Here is a 17901-nt window from a genome sequence, read left to right on the forward strand (position 1 = left end):
GAGAACAAGAATGAGACCAGACAAAAAACAAACAGATGACACATTCACTTTTCTCTGAGGTGTGTTGGGCATTCATCAGTTTGCTATGAGGGCGTTTACAATGAGATTCAAACCTTTCACCTGAATCAAAACGTGTTTTACTTGCAGTCAGGGTCAAGCTCTGGCTGCCCCCGGCTGTAGCTGAAATCCTTCTCTATAGGGAGTGGCTAGGAGAGGACATGAGACACTCCAGGGCACGAGTGTTAGGGAGGGGGAGCCCCTACGACACTAGAGAAGCTCCTGCAGGACACAGGTGAGGTGAATTTGGGTCTTCACAAACACCATAGTTAGAGGGCACTCCTGCACGGTTGTTGCAACAGAGTGACATACAGTCTAAAAACAAGTGCTGAATGGTGTCACTTTTAACAAGGTACAGGGCCCCTGATCTGTACTCAAACACAGGGACTCTTTCTCTCTCTCTCTCTCTCTCTCTCTCTCTCTCTCTCTCTCTCTCACACACTCACACACACACACTCACACACACACACACACACACACACACACACACACACACACACACACACACACAGATGCAGGGATCCTCCCCCCGTTGCCCTAAGCACTTTTCTGTATGTTTATGGTCTCATGACAGTTCGTTTCAATAATGGTAACTGCTTCCTTCAGTGTGTAAAAAAAGAGACGTGGCATAGGGAATTCAATACAGGAAAATGTAAAAAATAACTACCACTGTCTGCCTCCAAATAAGTTAGCCAATTACAATGTAAAGAGAGGGAGGGGCACATTTTTTGATGGACTCAGTGGCTTGGGTTACATGGAGAACAATGGATGCGAATAAATAGTTAAACAAGCATGACTCCTAAGCCACAATAAAACAAACCAAACTAAAGAAAACAAAGAAATTAAAAAAATAAACTACACAAATTTTACTGAGGCAGTCATCCGGCTAGCAAGAGAACAGGAGCAGATCTTGTTAATTTAAAGAAATATCACACCCATACTGTAAACAACCTGAGAATAATCTTAACTAACAGAATTAATACAATTTAAAAGAGATCCCAAGCAATTTACAAAAGAAAAAGAAACATAAACAAAACGGATACATTTGTCATATTTACACATGGTATATTATGTAATTTAGGGTACTTTTATGAAGACATGGCTGACACGAATTCAAGAAGTTGTGAACATTTTTGTCTATTGTGAAAAAAATACTGACTCCATGTCTTACGCACAGAAAAATACACATAAGTCTACTATCACAACATTTCACTTACACATCAATAAAGATCTCTGTAGGAGTGGGATTGGAAACTCTTTATCGATACATCTGAATCAAAATAACTTCTGTTAATGAATTCTCTTTTGCTTCTTTACAGAAAAACGAAAGTCAGTTAATGTCCAGGACAAAAAGTCTGCAATTTCTAATCTAAAACTAATCAGCAAATTCACAAAGTCACACAAATACTTCTGTTGGATTGCTCATGGTGTGTCTCTCGCAACCGAAACCCAGTTGTCACAACAGATCTTGTTTATTATGTGCTTAACCTGACCGCAATAAACACATTGACCTCCAAAGGACAGCGATGCTTCAAGATTACATTCGCAGCCCTTTTTGTCCCACGTATCTACTCATTCTATGGGCAGGTGTTTATGTTAGAGCACATACCCTGGAATGCCCTATGTGAGTGCCGTCTGACTTTGATTCATCGCAACCTAATAAATCTTGGGGCCTCCACAAACAAGAGCATTTCAGTCTGCGGTGACACCAGAAGGGTGTTAAAATGAGTTAAAAAAAAAAATCATCAGTATGTTTATGGATTGTTTTCCCTCCAATGAATGGAAGAGACAATTTAAACCACACATATTTGGTCATGAATGTATCGAAGTGGTCTCTAATTTTCTTACGTTTAAGCATTCAAACTTCAAACGCACTCGAGTGGATTTGAAATTTTAGTAAAATTTATGGTCTCCTGCCATCCAATGTCAAAAGTGATTCAAGGAGATGGTACGAGCGTAACAAATCAGGAGAGAGGGAACGCCTAGGAAAAACATTTAACATTTCCCTCCAAAAACTCCAAAAGGAATGCCATTCTACAGCAAAAAATCTCTCACCTTCATCTTCTTTGAAAAACCTGGGACCCAACCCTCTCCCTATCCGTAGTACCGACCCACCCCCACCCAACACACACACACACACACACACACACACACACACACACTCTCTCTCTCTCTCTCTCTTGGCTTGTTGTGACATGTTGGTCTTTCTCCAAGATTCTCCACTCTGCCTCATTGGCCCAGCATTAGGATGTCCAGAAAACAAACATACAAACAAATCAACAGATTAAAGCAAAACACATTCCTTAGGGACCAGGAGGAGATATTACAGGAGCAAGTGAAGCATTTCTAATTTAATTTCAACTCCATTTTCTTTCTACAGAACCACAAAACAAAGGCAGACACAGAGGCTTAAGGCCCACCAAGGGCAAGCTGTTGGTGACAGAGACCTTTTAGCTCCAAGCCGAACTAAACTGAAACTGGCTCATAAAAACTGAGAGGTGGGGGTGGGCTACATCTGCCTCAGGACAGGCTACTGAAGCTACTGAAGGCCATGGCTGCAACAGGAATGCGATCATTTCCATAGGGCGTCAACCGTCGGAGGCTTAGGCCTTCAGGTTAATTCCAGACCAAGTTTCATTTACCTCAGGAGTTGTCCTCTTTTCCAAAAAAAGAAAAGAAGAGAAAAAGCAAATAGGATTGACAATCCAGGATTTCTTTTTGAGGGGGTTGGGGGCAACAAGAGGGTTTAGGGTTTCGGCGGGTGGACAAAAGGGAGTGGTCCACTTTAGTGTAGTTGAAAAGGGGGTAGGGGTAGGACACAATAGGGAGAGGAGTCGGTTGGAGGGGGGGGGTATGAGATGGAGCAGAAACCCACAGATAAGGAGAAGTGTCCTGTCCAAGACCACCACCCCTCCACTCCATCTAATTCAGCCTTCAAGTCCCAGAATCTCTTAACTCCTCAAGGGTGGCTGGTTTGCTTTTGTCCAAAGAGAGGGTGTTATTCTGGGGTCAGGTACCGAGAAAGGTGGGCTTGGTGGGGGTGAGGAGAGGGGATGGGATGGGTGACTCCAGTAAGGCAGGCGGAGGGGTCGAAACCAGGTGTGTGAGAGAGAGGGCAGCAGTTTTCTTCTGGTGATGTGAAAGAGCAGTCCACCCCAGGGGTGCGGGCGGGTGGTTGGGACAGGTGGGATGGAAGTCAGGGGAACCGGTGATACGACCCAAACGAGCGAGTTCTTGAAGCTGCCCTGTGGGATCTTCGGTGGAAAAGAAATGAAGACCTCTTTGTTTTTGGGATGTTCTGCAAACCCTGAGAAAGAAAGAAAGAGAGGAGTCGCATTAGTCACATGTTAAAAACTACCCCCTCACTCACATTAACACAATGATAAGAATCTCCTTTTTTACTATGAATTTCAACACTCTTCAGACAGCTGATTAACATTATAGAGATGTTGCAAAACGTCTCCACCCCACTGAAAAACTGACATTGCAGAAACATCTTCAGAAATAGATAACATCTGTGCTTGAGGCAGCACAATTCCTAGAGCTGCTATGCTTGCAAGTCTGTGACTAATTTAAACATGGTGGTGGATGACGCCACTTTGAGAACCTGAAATAAAACTTAAATCTGTATAGACCGTAGTCTGTGAACCTTGCACACATACATTCATACACACACATACACACACCAACTCCCTGTATGCGCAGGAGTGGGAAAAGGTCACGCTGAACAGTAGCTCTGGTTTAATCTCTGCCTAGAGCCTCTCCACCCTCCCCCTGAGTCAACAGTCTTATCACACGGCAAGCTTGTGAGGGCGGGAGCACGCTTCCACACACTGTACCCACACAGACTGGGCATCAATGCAGACCGTGACAAAAGGAAAGCGGAAAAAGTCTCTGGAACATTCATCGAGCACCCCGCTGAGAATCTAGCAAGACCCAGCCCTCGACTAGCACCACCACCACCACCACCACCACCACCACCATCACACCCCATTCCTGAACATCAACAGAAACATGTTCTCAAAAAAAAAGGGTGCCATCCCTGAGGAATACTGAAGCAGTCTTTGGGTGGTGGATAAGACTGAGTCAGGGTTGTGTGCACACAAAAAAGAGAAAATATTGTCAAAGAGGGACTTACCGGTTCCTCCGACTCCTCCCTCTCCCTTACATGATTCTGTGCTTAGTATGGCGATGGGATACTGGAAGAGAAAGGACAAGGGAGAGATTAGAAGTCAGATTATGCTTACAGTATGCAGTTCTCCTGGGCCACTGGTATCTGGTAGTAATATCACTGTGTACAGTACACACAGTTATTAGCCATTGTGGAGTCTTGAAGGGACTTGTGTGAGGAGCTAGATAAATATAAGTAAGCTTCACAGAATGACAGAAATGAAAACAAGCTGAGGATAATGAGTGTTTAATGGAAAAGGTGGGACAAGTGTGATTCAGGAAAACAAATGCTGTACAGTGACTGACTGCATACCACTCACTCACTGCACAGTCAGTCACATTACAGCTGTAGGGTTCTTGGAAAAAGCACCTGGTGGTTACGACAAAAAGCTCCTTAAAATGAGTGTTTCCTCTGAAATTCAGGTCAGGTTTGGTAATGCTAAACGTTCTAATATCATTTCATCAACCTTGACTGTCTGTATCTAAAACTATCTGAGCAGAGGCTTCCAGAGGTATTCCTACCAATGGACCTTCAGTTGAGATAACAATCTCTTCAGTCAAACTGATAAGAAAGCACACAAAACAAGCACAATAACAAACTGAGGCAACGCTAAACACTGGGGTGGACAAAAAAAAACAGTTTGCAAACAATCTCCATGGCTGTACTCGTTTGTGGAAGCTCCTACGATTTATCATTGCAGCGATGAATTCAAGGCTGAAAGAGTTTAGGAGATGAAAGGATAAGAGAGGACAGTTAAGACTACGATAGATTGAGACAAATTGACAGACAGCGACAGACTCACAGGGGAAGGAGGGCGGGGGTTACGGGGGAAGACAGAGAGTGAGACAGACAGTGAGACAGAGAGTGAGACAGACAGTGAGACAGAGAGTGAGACAGAGCCTAAGCACGAGACAGAATGACATCAGTATGTTCGTCAGAGTTTCGGTGTGGAGATTAAGGAGAAGGAGGAAAAAGAAGGTTGAGGGGAGAGAGCCCCATATCTCACAGGCAGACAGATACTGTAGTAGATAGATAGATAGATAGATAGATAGATAGATAGATAGATAGATAGATAGATAGATACTTTATTGATCCCCAGGGGAAATTCAAGGAAACCATTCCTAGTAGTAGTAGGAACCATTCCTTCTCTATGATCATCTCCAATCAAAAGAGATGGCTCGGAGCCAAACATGTCATTACCACCGAGAGGTAATCACAAGGCATTACAGATAGAATTCTCGGAAATTATGAAGGAATTCAAGACAGCAATGAGACAGAGAGAGAGAGAAAGAGAGAGAGAGAGAGAAAGATATATGGAAGAGAAACAGAACATTACCTAAGGCAGGTGCAAATATATAGACACTGACTACTACTACTGTTCACATATTTATACCCACATTGCTCTGTTTCTATCCTCTACTTTCTTTTGTTATTCTACCGTCATTTGTAACACTTGCTTTGGCAACACTGTACTCAAACAGTCATGCTAATAAAGCACCTTTGCATCAACACTGTACTCAAACAGTCATGCTAATAAAGCACCTTTGCATTTGCATGAATTTGAATCAACACTGGCAAACAGCCTGAGTAAGAGACAGAGGGAGCAAGAGAGAGAGAGAGAGAATAGTGTGTGTGTGTGTGTGTGTGTGTGTGTGTGTGTGTGTGTGTGTGTGTGTGTGTGTGAAATAGAGTGAAGGGATGAGAGAGGAAGTGACTAAAGAGAAAGAGAGCGAGAGAGAGAGAGAGAGAGAGAGAGAAGCCAAGCAAGTGTGGACATGACTGACATTCTTGCCATTCATTCTCCACCCTGCTCCCCCCATTCCCTCTCCTCCCCAGAAAGACAGATACCTCATTCTAAAAACACGGGGCAAGGCAGGACAAAAAAAATCCTCCTTTGTCTTACTTTGACCGCTCCTTTTGTCTTATTTTCCTCTCACCACAAGCGGTTGAGAGAGAATGAATGACATAACCTCTGTCAACAACGTTCTCTGCAAAAGTGAATCATATCTGCTCGCTCCAATTGCGAAATGTACAAGTGATAAGAGAGGCAAGAAAGGCGAGACACACTGAGAAATCAGAAACACTGAAAAGGTGCAAGAACGAGAATGATTTTTTTTTTTCGCTTTTCAAGAGGACCCAGGAGAGACACACTTTTTTTGATCCAATAGGCACCCGTGACAACAGAGGCCACTCCTTTTTTTCTGTAAATTCAAAAGTGTGTGTGTGTGTGTGTGTGTGTGTGCGTGAGGGAATGGAATGCGGTCAGACGACGTATTGACAATAACGTGCACGACAATCATTAATCGGAGCAAGCACAGCCATGTCAGAGGAGAGGCGGGAGCGGAGGAGCATCCCAGGAATCTGCCGTGCCTGCCTGCCCCACCAAATCCCACTATAGTCTGGCATCCGAACACAGAGTACACAAACTCCACACCATGGAGGCCGCCAGTGCAGTTGGCTAACAGCAGCCTGTGTAGCTTCCCCACCTCCTCCACAGCTTCCCTCATGCCCGTACTGTTTTGCTGTGTTTTGGGAGTGCTAGCGCGTGCCTGGTACACGTTCTCCTGCCAAGTCCTGACACCATTTTGTGGCTGTTTCACCCAAGGGGATGAAGTGAAATAGGTGCATTGGGGAGCCAATAGATTCCTGTAACCTGACGTAGATATTTGAGAATATCTAAACAGGTTGAGTGTTATTTTGTTTCAGTTTTGTTTTGTTTCCATCTCTTCTCTAGACATTTGTTTATCAGCCAAAGATATCAGAAAATGGCATCTTATGTTGAGTGTTATGAAACGCTCACCAACCTCCCATGTCAAATCAGATGGCGTCAAAGAGCAGTTGCACACAGATTTGAAATCTCACATCCTGAGGTTTCTTTCAGTTGAAAAGGGTTAAATCTGTTAAGAACTACACCACCGTGTTGGCCAAGTAGTGAAGAAACACCTCCTTATCGCCTGAGTGTTTGCTCATGAGGTGGTTCACCACCTTGCTTTCTCCAGTTGTCACCGTGCAGAGCGGCTTCAAATCCCTAAACGCCCACTACCCGCTACCTGCTTGTTTAGCGAGTCTTCAAAAGGGCTTCCCCCTCCTGAGTCAACAGACAGTCCACAAACACGTCTCCTCATCCGGAAACCCTCTTCCTGAACACAAACAGACAGCGACACCGTCTCTGTTCCACCACTGGAGCTGTTGACAGGCCTTTCTGGGACAAGACGTCTGTCGCAGAGCCAAAAAAACAAAAATACAACCAGTTCTGACTTCCTCTCAGCACCTGTCGCCTTGAGATGGATGTCCCTACAGAGCTTTCCTCGGCTCCTCGACGGCACAAAGACAAGCCCAGGTGTGCCTAGCCTTGATTGACCTCTGTCACCTATCCTGCTCCAGTAAATCCCTGACTCTGTCGACTCTGTGTTTGCTCAAAGAGGAGAGGAGAGAAGTGGTGAGGGCAGGTGAGGAGAGGACGGTAGTGGACAGGTGCGCTGGAATGAGAGAAAATGGACTGGAGAAAGAGTGACTCACCTGAAAACACCAGAAAAATGTACCATTGCAAAACCCAATGTGGGCATTGGATCCCTGTGTATCCAACATATGTTACTTCATCAGAGAATTAACCAATGACCTGAACAAGTAGCCAAACTACTTCCTAAACACAAAATTAACTATCCCCTACACTTCCGTCTGCACTACATTCAAATTGCATTAAAATAAGTAGTTCTTCATAATCTCTCCAATGCAGCTTAAACTATCAGTAAATCTACCAACAGATTAGCTCCATAACTGATTGGCAGCCATTCAAAGGATGTGGCTGAGATTGCATCCAGGGCTGGGACGGTATGAATGTTTTCTTACCGCGATTGGAAAGCAAGAAATTACCGTTTCACGGTATACCGCTTTACACCTCCCCCCCCGCCCCGCCCCTTCAAAAAAAAACCATCTGATTGTGAATTATGGATTATGAATTTTGTGCCGCCATCACAGCCAATTCAACTTTAGACAGCTGCAGCAACTTCAAAGATCACTGGACCAAATGCTTCAGACATTAAAGAAATAAGCAGTTTATCAACAAGGCTATCACGATTTTAGAACTGTTTCATTCATGGCGCTTATGCTAGGCCTACTGTAACAACGGTAGGCTACCGCACGTTTTAATGGCTGTGTCAGGTTGTAACAAAGGTAGATCACTGTTAGGTTAAGTTCTTAACAAACTAGAACATATTTTTAAATTCTGTTTCAACTTTCATGGAGTAAACATGTATGACTCCTTTCTGGCCAAATTTCACAGCTTTCAAGTCTTAGGCTAGGCTACGTCTTTGTGTAAATCGAGTTTGAATGGAGAGAATAGAAAAGTGTTACAATTGTGCCAGTTATCCCCTACTCTCGCATAGGCCTAGTAAACAAATGTAATGTTGGAACATTGCGCTCCCCAACACAAATGCAAAAGGTTGGGTTTGCTTCATCATTTGATGATAAGTTTTGAAGTTTTGTTTTGAAAACCTTGATTCAATGTCATAAGATGGTTCATCACATTACACATCACGACATTACACACTACGTGCACACATGTGCAGGCCAATAGGGGGATTCGACTTCATGTAGCCGCCTACAGACGTCTTAAGCTCACATCATCTTAGGCAAGCCAAACCAATCCTTCAGGTTTTGCAGGGGTGTGAGCTCACAACAGGCCTTTTCATTAGTGCTCAGGTATCTATAAATCCTAAGGATTCGATAGTCATTCAAATAATTTTTTGAGCAGTTTTGACAAGAAAACAAAATTGATGCCAAAGTCATGCTTATGCTCTGTCTGTCACTTGCACTGGGGTTGAACTCACACAAGATGCACGCAGAGAGGTAGACAAGACAAAGAGAGAGAGAGAGAGAGAGAGAGAGAGAGAGAGAGAGAGAGAGAGAGAGAGAGAGAGAAAGAGAGGGAGAAAGAGAGATGAAAAGAGCGCAAGATAAAGGGAATGAAACAGATGACACTCACTCTTTTTTCTTTCTCATGTGCATGACCACGCCGATCACGATGGCCAGAGCGATCAGCACGCCGATGATGATGCCAGCTATAGCACCGCCTGACAACCCTTCATCCAGTGCTCCCTCCTCTGAACACACAAACGCACACGTACACAAATGCACACACATGCACACAGAAACATTTGTTTAAGAACATACATTCACAGAATTCTTTCAATATTTGTTGAACTGTTCATTCCCACCACAAACACACACATGCACACGCGCACACACACACACACACACACACACACACACACACACACACACACACACACACGCACACACGCACACACACACACACATGAGTTACAATGCTCAGTAAATCTCTGCTGTGAAAGCCTCACCTTTGACAGCGAGTGTGTGTGTGGAGGAGGCGGTGCCATTGGTGAGTGGGTTGCGGGCGGTGCAGGTGTAGGTTCCTGTGTCACGGAAACTCGGCTGCTCGATGATGAACATCGATGTGGTGGGTTCCAGTTCGGTGCCATTGAGCTTCCAGGAGTAGGTGGCCACAGGGTAAGACTCTGCCGTGCACTTGATCTCCACACGGTCTGTGATCTCCACCGCCTTCGGTCCCACCATCTTTATCCCTTCTGGACCATCTGAGATGACATTCAGAGGAGACAGAGAGGTTGGCTTCAAGGTGTTTGTCATGTGTGGTATTAGCATAGGCATGAATTGGTCAAGGGCTTCAATTGTCCTTTAAGCAGACATGTGCTAACGGTATGCTCTCAAGTCCCTGCAGACATCACTGAGGAGAATCATGATGAATTTGTCATTAATGTGTAAATCTCTCTCTCTCTCATTGGTCTCTCTACCATTTAAAAGAAAATGGTTACAAAAGCATAGAACGCAGAAACATTGATCAAAACGCTCTCTCTATCTTATTGAGTGTGTGTGTGTGTGTGTGTGTGTGTGTGTGTGAAATAGAGTGAATGGATGTGAGATGAAGTGAGTTAAAGGTTGTATCAGCAACCTTCCTTTTTTGGGCCTGCAATCGCTGATACAACCTTTAGAAGAAAGAGAGAGAGAGAGAGAGTGCGTTTATGTCTCGTGAGGGTGTATTTGTTTGTGTGTGTACACAGAGACCAAGACCTAAACCAGTGCGTTGCGACTGACGGCATGTTCACACTCACAGTTCACCACCATTGTGTAGTTCCCCTCCAGGGAGTTGACTGCGTTTTTCAGCACACACTTGTACAGGCCAGCATCTTCCCTCTGCACCATGGAGATGTTCAGCATGTCCATTTTTTTGGAGAGGACCACCCGCTCGCTAACAACCAGATCGACGCCGTCCTTTGTCCACTTTGTGGACGCGACCGTGCCAGCTACTGCTTTGCAGGTGAGCTGGATGGAGCTGTCCTTGGCGATAAGGGGCGTGGCAGCACCCACTCTGGTGATCGTGGTTCCTTTAATGGGCTCTGTGAAACAGAGAGAGAAGACAGGAAGAGAGAGAGAGAGAGAGAGAGAGAGAGAGAGAGAGAGAGAGAGAGAGATTATGCCATTTAAAAAAGGTTGATGAAGGATTTCTTGTGGAACCTTTGTAACCGTTGAATTTGCTCCCACATTAGAATGTCCCATTTAAATAATCCCAAATCAACTTCTCAAAACACAATTTACTGGTCATAACATGTTACTTATCTAACTTCAATGTCTAATCTTAAGTCCAAGTACTGTATGTGTAAGACTATGTGTAGGAGCTGTGATCCAAGATGGCGGCGCGTACACACGCAGCGACCTCTCTCTGTCCCAAGACTTAAATTATGCTTAAAAGCACGTACAAACACTTACATGGGCAACCTGCGCTCCTCAGCAAAATATCAAAAGCATGCAATTTGACAAAGAGACACTTTCAAAAAAAAAAATTCTCACTGATGTTATATCTTTATCTGGAAAGTACATTATTCAGTTATGCCAGGAAGGCTTTTTATTGGGATGAAAAGAAGTAACTTTTCAATTGACTTGACAATTCAGCATTAGCTTGATGTACTTCATTGACTACATTTCTTCTCTTGCTACAAACCCCCTTAAGACATTCTCCAGGGTGTGACCTGTGTCCACAACACTCTGTGACTCTCAGTGACAAACAGTCATTAGAGAGGCGTATTGTATTCCCCTCTGTTGCTGCTTCCTGTCATACCTTGCATTTCTTGACATCTTAGAACTTGTGTACCATATACTGTAGTTAGCATAAATTTAAGGTATGACTCAGAGTAAACAACTATGTGCCGTTGAGCAACATGGCACATTCACTGCGTTGCAGCAAAACACCAGGAAATAACATCAGATCTCTCTCTCTCTCTCTCTACCTCCCTCATTCAATATTTATGTATTTATCTATCTTTCTCTCCCTCCTTCCTGTTCTTCTTTCTCTCCCTCCTTCCTGTTTAAAACCGAAGATTTCACATGTACATTTTTTAAACTTGTCAGCAGGATACAGTTAAACTAATTCAATTAATCTAAACTCACAAGCTAAATCCTTATTCCCGCCTAAATCCCTAATCCCTTATCCTGTGAAAGAAAAAAAAAAGCACCCACACATGAAGCAAGAGTTACCATGTGCAGTCACAGAAAGTCAAATACTATGACGTGGGCCGTTCCTATAGCCACAGGGCCGATAGTGGTGAAACCAGTTTCTGCATGCTTGCTTCACAAGAGGCCATCTTAAGTCAAGCGAACAGATGTAGCTAGGTTAAAAACCTATACCAAGTTACTATTACCTACAGGCAACCATGCTGGGGGGGGGGGGGGGGGGGGTGTTATAAGCTATAACATGTTAGTTGGTTTGTTATAACACAAAATGTGGTGAAAACGGAAAAGGTCGGAAAAGGTGTCATGTTATGTTCAGTTGTGAATGATTGCTTTGCTATAAGCTTTCACATAATTGATTTCTTTTTATCAAAATACTGTACACTGAGTTAAAAAGAGGAAAGCATTTTTCTTTCTTGCCTATCAAGGTGTCAGGAATGCAGTGATCTCACTTGGCCAACTCTGACCACACAAATTTAGATTCCAAATTCTGGTTCAGAATGTGATGTGCACACAACCAGGAATTTAAGGAGACCAGCACTCTAACACAAACACAAAACGACCATCATACCAAGCATATTACGCACACCTACAGTATAGCATGTGACCAATACATGTTTTAGTTTGCACATGTACAGGAATTTCACACCGAATTCCTGTGGTCCTGGTAATAGCCAGGCTCTCAAACTTCAACCTGGAGCCCTCTGATTTGCATGTTTTCCAACATTCCCTCTACATACCCCACGGAACTCGTCAGTGACATTCTCCACTTCACTGAGAACTCATGGCCTGCATTTGTAGACGTGAACTAATCCACTACATAGAACAAGATTGAAACACACCCGACTTGGGGAGGAGCTCATGATTCTGAGTTCTCACCTATGACGGTAAACAAGGCCATGTTGGAGGCGGTGTAGCGCTTGGTCTTGGCGTTGAAGGCCACGCAGGTGTAGTTGCCGCTGTTCTTCTCATTGACGTTTTCCAAGGTGATGGAGGCGGTGGTGTCCTTCATGGGCGCCCCATTGTGCATCCACTGGTAGGTGGCATCAGGGCTGGACACGGAAGAGCAGGCCAGGGTCACCATAGCCCCCGTGGCGAGGACAGAGCTTGTCGGCGTCTGCACGAGAACCACCTTTTCAGGGCCATCTACAGACACACACACACACACACACACACACAGAAAGGTGTACAGAATGAGCCTCAAGAGGATGCAAAACACACACATAGAAAGGCTTAGCGAGAACAATGCCTCGGTGTTGTCTCTCCTCGGATTGCAGACGGCTACAGCACTGAGGGGCCAGGGTAGGGTGGGGGGGTTGGTGAATGAGATCTTATCTAAACGCTGCCTTCCCATCACCTGTCTGAGTCACAGGGCTGTTTGCATAAGAAAAAAAACCCTTAGTCACACTGTGTGTGGAACATGGCCACCCTGACCAGGAAGAGAGACGTGCCCACCGTTCGCCTCCTCTCAGGTAAACCTTACAACAGCAGGGGGGATATGAACTGACGAAGAGAAAGAAGGAGAGGACAGAGACGATTATGAAGCTCAAGAGGAAATGACACACTGAGAAAGGAACTGAGAGACAGTAAGAAAGGGAGAATAACAGAGAGCCTTCTATTTATCTCAGGTAAAGGCATAGGGAAGTAGATGCACAGGCTACAGTACTTCCCTAAGAAAGTTTCATAATGGGTGGTTAGGTACAGCAAGGATTTACATGCCTTATGATGGAGCCAACATCAAATCAAATCCATGTACCCAAGGTTTACGCCTATCAGAATAGGAGGTTGAATAAACCTGCTTTTCCTGTCTAGATGCTGATGTTGACATTGCAGACAGTGCATTATATCCGCCACTAACAAAAACCTTGATACCATATTGAAATAAAATAGACCTGAATCGCAAATAATTAAAGCAAATGAAACAAGTACAGTTTCTTTCTCAGAACAGAGACTTACAGCTGACGGTCATGTTGAAGGCCGCGCTCGTCTCCTCCTCCAGGTCGTTGCCGGCGCGGCAGTAGATGGGGCCCCGCAGGTCCCAGCGCTGGACGTCCTTCACACTCAGGATGTTGCCGTCGGCGTTCAGGATCAGCCGCTTGCCATCAGCCACCACAGGCACTGTGTTGTTGAGCCAGGTGTACTTCAGGAAGGAGCCCTTGGCTGTGCAGGTGAGCACCACCGAGCTGTTAGACTCCACCGCCTCCTTCGGGGGGTCGGAGGTGATAGTCGCGCTGGAGACCGGCTCTGCGGAGGGGAGAGGATGATAATGATGAAAGGATGAAGGGAGAAGGGTGTGAATGGAGGGATGGAGAGAGGGATGAGGATGAGTGCATGAATAAGAGCGGATGGAGAAAGAGAGGGGAGTGACGGGGATGGAATGAATAGCAGTGGGTGAGCTTGGGTTTGAAGCTTCAGGAGAAGGATGTTAAATGTGGGGAAAGGAAAGACAAATAGATGGGAACAGCAGGCTGTCCATTTGCTTGCAAGTTGAAAAGGAGGAAGATCAGCAGAGAAAGACTGAGCAGCACTCCACACGCTAAACAAAATCAGATCCTGGAAAACGTAGGGGCATGTTTCTATCTTACTAGAACTGTCTGCACTTATTTCACAATCTCTACCACTGATGAGCCTTTGGTTTCACATCCTTGGCAGGGATAGAATCACTATAGATAAAGAGGGTATTCAAAATGTCCTCTACTGTTGACTAATCATTGTGGCTTTTAGGAGACCTAGCCCTGATGATATATTAAACACGCATACACATACGCCACAGCAAGTGCTTGCATTCCAACACAGGAGGGATGTCTGAGGACGAAGAGAGTGCACTCAATGCCCGGAAAAGAATCTTGGCTGACCTCCCTATATGCTGTTCTTTGACTGGTCTACACCTGGGTTTTGGTAATTGGCCCAGAAGTAGCAGCCAGAGCTAGAAGGTGAGAGAGTATGATCTCTGGCGGATCTGCGAGGCTAAGGTATGCTAAACTGCAGTGCACCATTAGCCTGACGAGCCAGACCCACATTAAAATGTAGGGTCTGGACACTCACCGTTCGCAGTGCTCAGTCCGAGGGGCGGGATAATCAGTTGTCTTTCAAATTCCCTCTGCACGCAATAGGACAGCGGCAGCGCTATGAGTCCCATGCGTCTCCCACCAGCGGAGCTAGTTGGCTAGTTCAAACGTTTGCCAACTTAGTAAAAGCTTAACTCGTGTAACACTGTTCGCCAACAGCAACATCCATCTTATTTGTTTTCAAGTAGCAGGGAATTCAAGCCAAACCGTTGCAACTCTGCCATCAATCATTATGTTAAGCCCACCTAACGACTCTATACACGATTTCATTGGCCTGATTGAGTTTCGATTTCTGGAGCTCACAAGCCAACGGAGAGTTGCTAGACTAGCCTTGGCAGCTAGGGGCGCGTCTAGATTTCTAGGCTAGTGCACCATAGCAATATGCTATAATAATGTGCTACAAAAGGTTAAAACACCAGTTAAAGCAGTTAAACCGAAACAGGTATTACATAATTTATGATTATACTTACTGTATACTATACCTGTTCAGGGTTGTTTAAATGTTTTCTAATGAAGGGCCCTTTCAAGTAAAAGATTGTATGAAGTAGCCTAGATAGTGATGTCTAGCTACTGAGCTACTTCTACAGTGCATTTTCTATCAACCATGCTTTTAAGTCACCCTAATTTACCGATGAAGGCATAGGTAGTCATATTTTATATATTGTATCCGATATAAGTCGATATAAACTCCCTATGCCTTTTGTCATTAATTAATACCATGCTGTTGTTGCACCATAGACAATTTAGTAAAAACCACGCCCAAAGAACATCCACTCAACCACAGACCACTCTAGTGGCTATAAAGTGCGGCGCCGCTGGTTCCAATGTATTTTCTTAATTGACAAGTGATTTAAGGGCAGTGTTAAGTCTTTCTACCCGCCCCCAATAAATAAATAAATAAATAAAATAAAGGTAATTAAACATCAAAATAACACTAACACCAAGAGAGACTTTCATAATAACGTTAGATGACATCAAACTTGTTCCATGTCCACTGAGGCCAAATATTAAGTAGGTCTACCAGTATGCACTCACCCAATACTTTAAGTTCCGAGTCTCCTGTTAGTGTCTGCAGCTCTTGAGTAACAATGATCAACTGGTACATCCCGTTGTCAGCGGCAGTGAGCGGTCCAAGTTCCATCATGCCGGTGGTCTTGTTCAGCTTAACTCGATCCTTGTAGGCATTGGCGATAGCCACTTTATCTTTGCTGGCCGTCACGATATTGACGCTTCCGAAATTCCAGCTGAGTGACAGGTACTCCGAGCCATCGAAGGTTGTGTTGAACTTGACATTCTTTCCCAATACACCTTTCACCTTGTCGTTTTTTAGAATATCTGCTGAACAGCACACTAGTGACACACACGCACACACACACACACACACACACGCACACGCACGCACACACGCACACACACACACACACATTAAAAGAGAATGTTTACTTAACCTTAATGGAAACGGATTGGTATGCCAATCATTCAAATTATTCTACTAGGCAATTAATTTACACACGTTCAATTAAAACGTTAGGCTACGACAAAAATAACACAGATTAGGGATGCACAGAACCATATAACGCAGGTAACAAGGACTAAAGTGGCAGCAAGTGGTCACACTTCCAACAAATATGTTATTTTTAAATATCTCACCAACTGCTGACGCTAGGAGGAAGAATAGCCGAAAATTAAAGAAATCCATTGAGGCGTCTGTGTCCTTCAAGTTCCAGAGGAGGAGTGCGTGCTGACTTGTAATTTGCAAGCAAAAAGAGTGAATCGTAGCCTACTCCAGAGGTGCGTAGTAGTTGCAATCAAACCACGCCCGCACGCTCAGTGACTCTCATACCTGACTCGTCATGACTCTCATCGACGCAATCGTTGGATAGGCTACTGATACAATGTTGAGTCCACAATACAGCAGAGTAGCCTAATTTAGAAGCTTCACTTCTAATGACACATCAGCTATAACGTTACACCTGATACACCTGTTGCATCTAAAAGTAGCCTAGTGTGGGCAATATTGCTAGGCTAGCCTTCTATGAAGAAAGTGAAATGCCCCAAATGAACAGCATCATGTAAACATAAGGAACACCATAAGTGCCATGTGAATGATCTCGTTTCAGTTGAATCGTAGCAATTGTTTCAAAAATCAAATGAATGCAACTAAAAAACACTGCATCAACATTTTAACTGTTTGAATTTTTGTGGTTACGCTGCCGCCCCGTGGCGAATTGTTGAAGTCAATCTTACAGTAAATCACAATCACATATCCTCACAGTGGAGCAAGTCAGCAATCAAGAAAATATGAAACGCTTTTTGTGTAGGAGCAATAGAGCAATAGGAATGTATCATATTTATAAAAAAAATATCTCAATCTGGTTGGCTTTTCTAATCTGTAGCAAGCTTTCAGTAAACATCCAGCCTTGGCCAAAGATCTAAAAAATGAAAACAAAGTCTGGAGCTCTTCCGACTGATCTAAAATTTAGTCCTGTTTGCTTAATTACACAGCATTATTATATAGGCCACATATTAAACAGAGTTACCCTATTTTGATACATCAATATACGATATTGCATCGCCAACCTTAGCACGGACAATATTGTTGAGATCTCTTTCAATCATTCTGTGTGTCTGCTATTTTATGAACAACGCATACAAGCATGCGTAGGCTATCTTATATGAGTGCGTATTTGCTTAGTAACCGTAAGGAATGCCTTTCTGCATATGAAAATATTAACCCTTCTGTTGTGTTCGTTTTATGTTTACTAGTTTTGTGTTCCCGGTCAAAAATGACCGCTAGATTAGATTAGATTAGAACTTGTTATAAATCCATATTAACACACATATTATCATCTAATGTTGTGATAGACCTTTGTATCAACTTGTATTCTAATGCATATAAACAGTTTTGTACTTCCATTTGCTGCAGGCCTCACTGACCTGAGCTCATGCAAGTCAGAAAGGGGAAGATTCTATTGGGGATTCTAGGGTTTTCTGACTCTTTCACACTGTGGTCAACATTTCTCTGTTGACATCCATCCTCATGACTGGCCTTGCAAAGTGACG

At 44.0% G+C, this 17901-nt stretch overlaps 1 protein-coding gene across 1 annotated transcript; it reads right to left on the reverse strand.

Moving 5' to 3' along the window:
* Positions 1–545: 545 nt before the first annotated feature.
* On the reverse strand, positions 546–16648 carry si:ch211-264f5.6 (carcinoembryonic antigen-related cell adhesion molecule 20). Its single transcript, XM_042075996.1, has 9 exons — positions 16489–16648; positions 15874–16188; positions 13727–14014; positions 12650–12916; positions 10378–10662; positions 9589–9843; positions 9213–9330; positions 4196–4256; positions 546–3364 (listed from the first exon to the last, which is right to left on the reverse strand). The coding sequence occupies exons 1-8, from the start codon at positions 16535–16537 to the stop codon at positions 4238–4240; spliced, it is 1596 nt and encodes a 531-aa protein (XP_041931930.1). The 5' UTR covers positions 16538–16648; the 3' UTR covers positions 546–3364; positions 4196–4237.
* Positions 16649–17901: the final 1253 nt, after the last annotated feature.

The sequence above is a fragment of the Alosa sapidissima genome, chromosome 21 (assembly GCF_018492685.1).
Source record: "Alosa sapidissima isolate fAloSap1 chromosome 21, fAloSap1.pri, whole genome shotgun sequence".
NCBI lineage: Eukaryota > Metazoa > Chordata > Actinopteri > Clupeiformes > Clupeidae > Alosa > Alosa sapidissima.

Bases quoted from the DNA above. Each gene is read 5' to 3' on its own strand.
- si:ch211-264f5.6 (XM_042075996.1), bottom strand. From the start codon at position 16,537: ATGGATTTCTTTAATTTTCGGCTATTCTTCCTCCTAGCGTCAGCAGTT. The intron at 14,015-15,873 runs GTGAGTGCATAC...TCCCCTCCGCAG, and splicing joins CTCGGAACTTAAAGTATTGG to AGCCGGTCTCCAGCGCGACT. The intron at 9,844-10,377 runs GTGAGTGTGAAC...ATGTCATCTCAG, and splicing joins CTACACAATGGTGGTGAACT to ATGGTCCAGAAGGGATAAAG.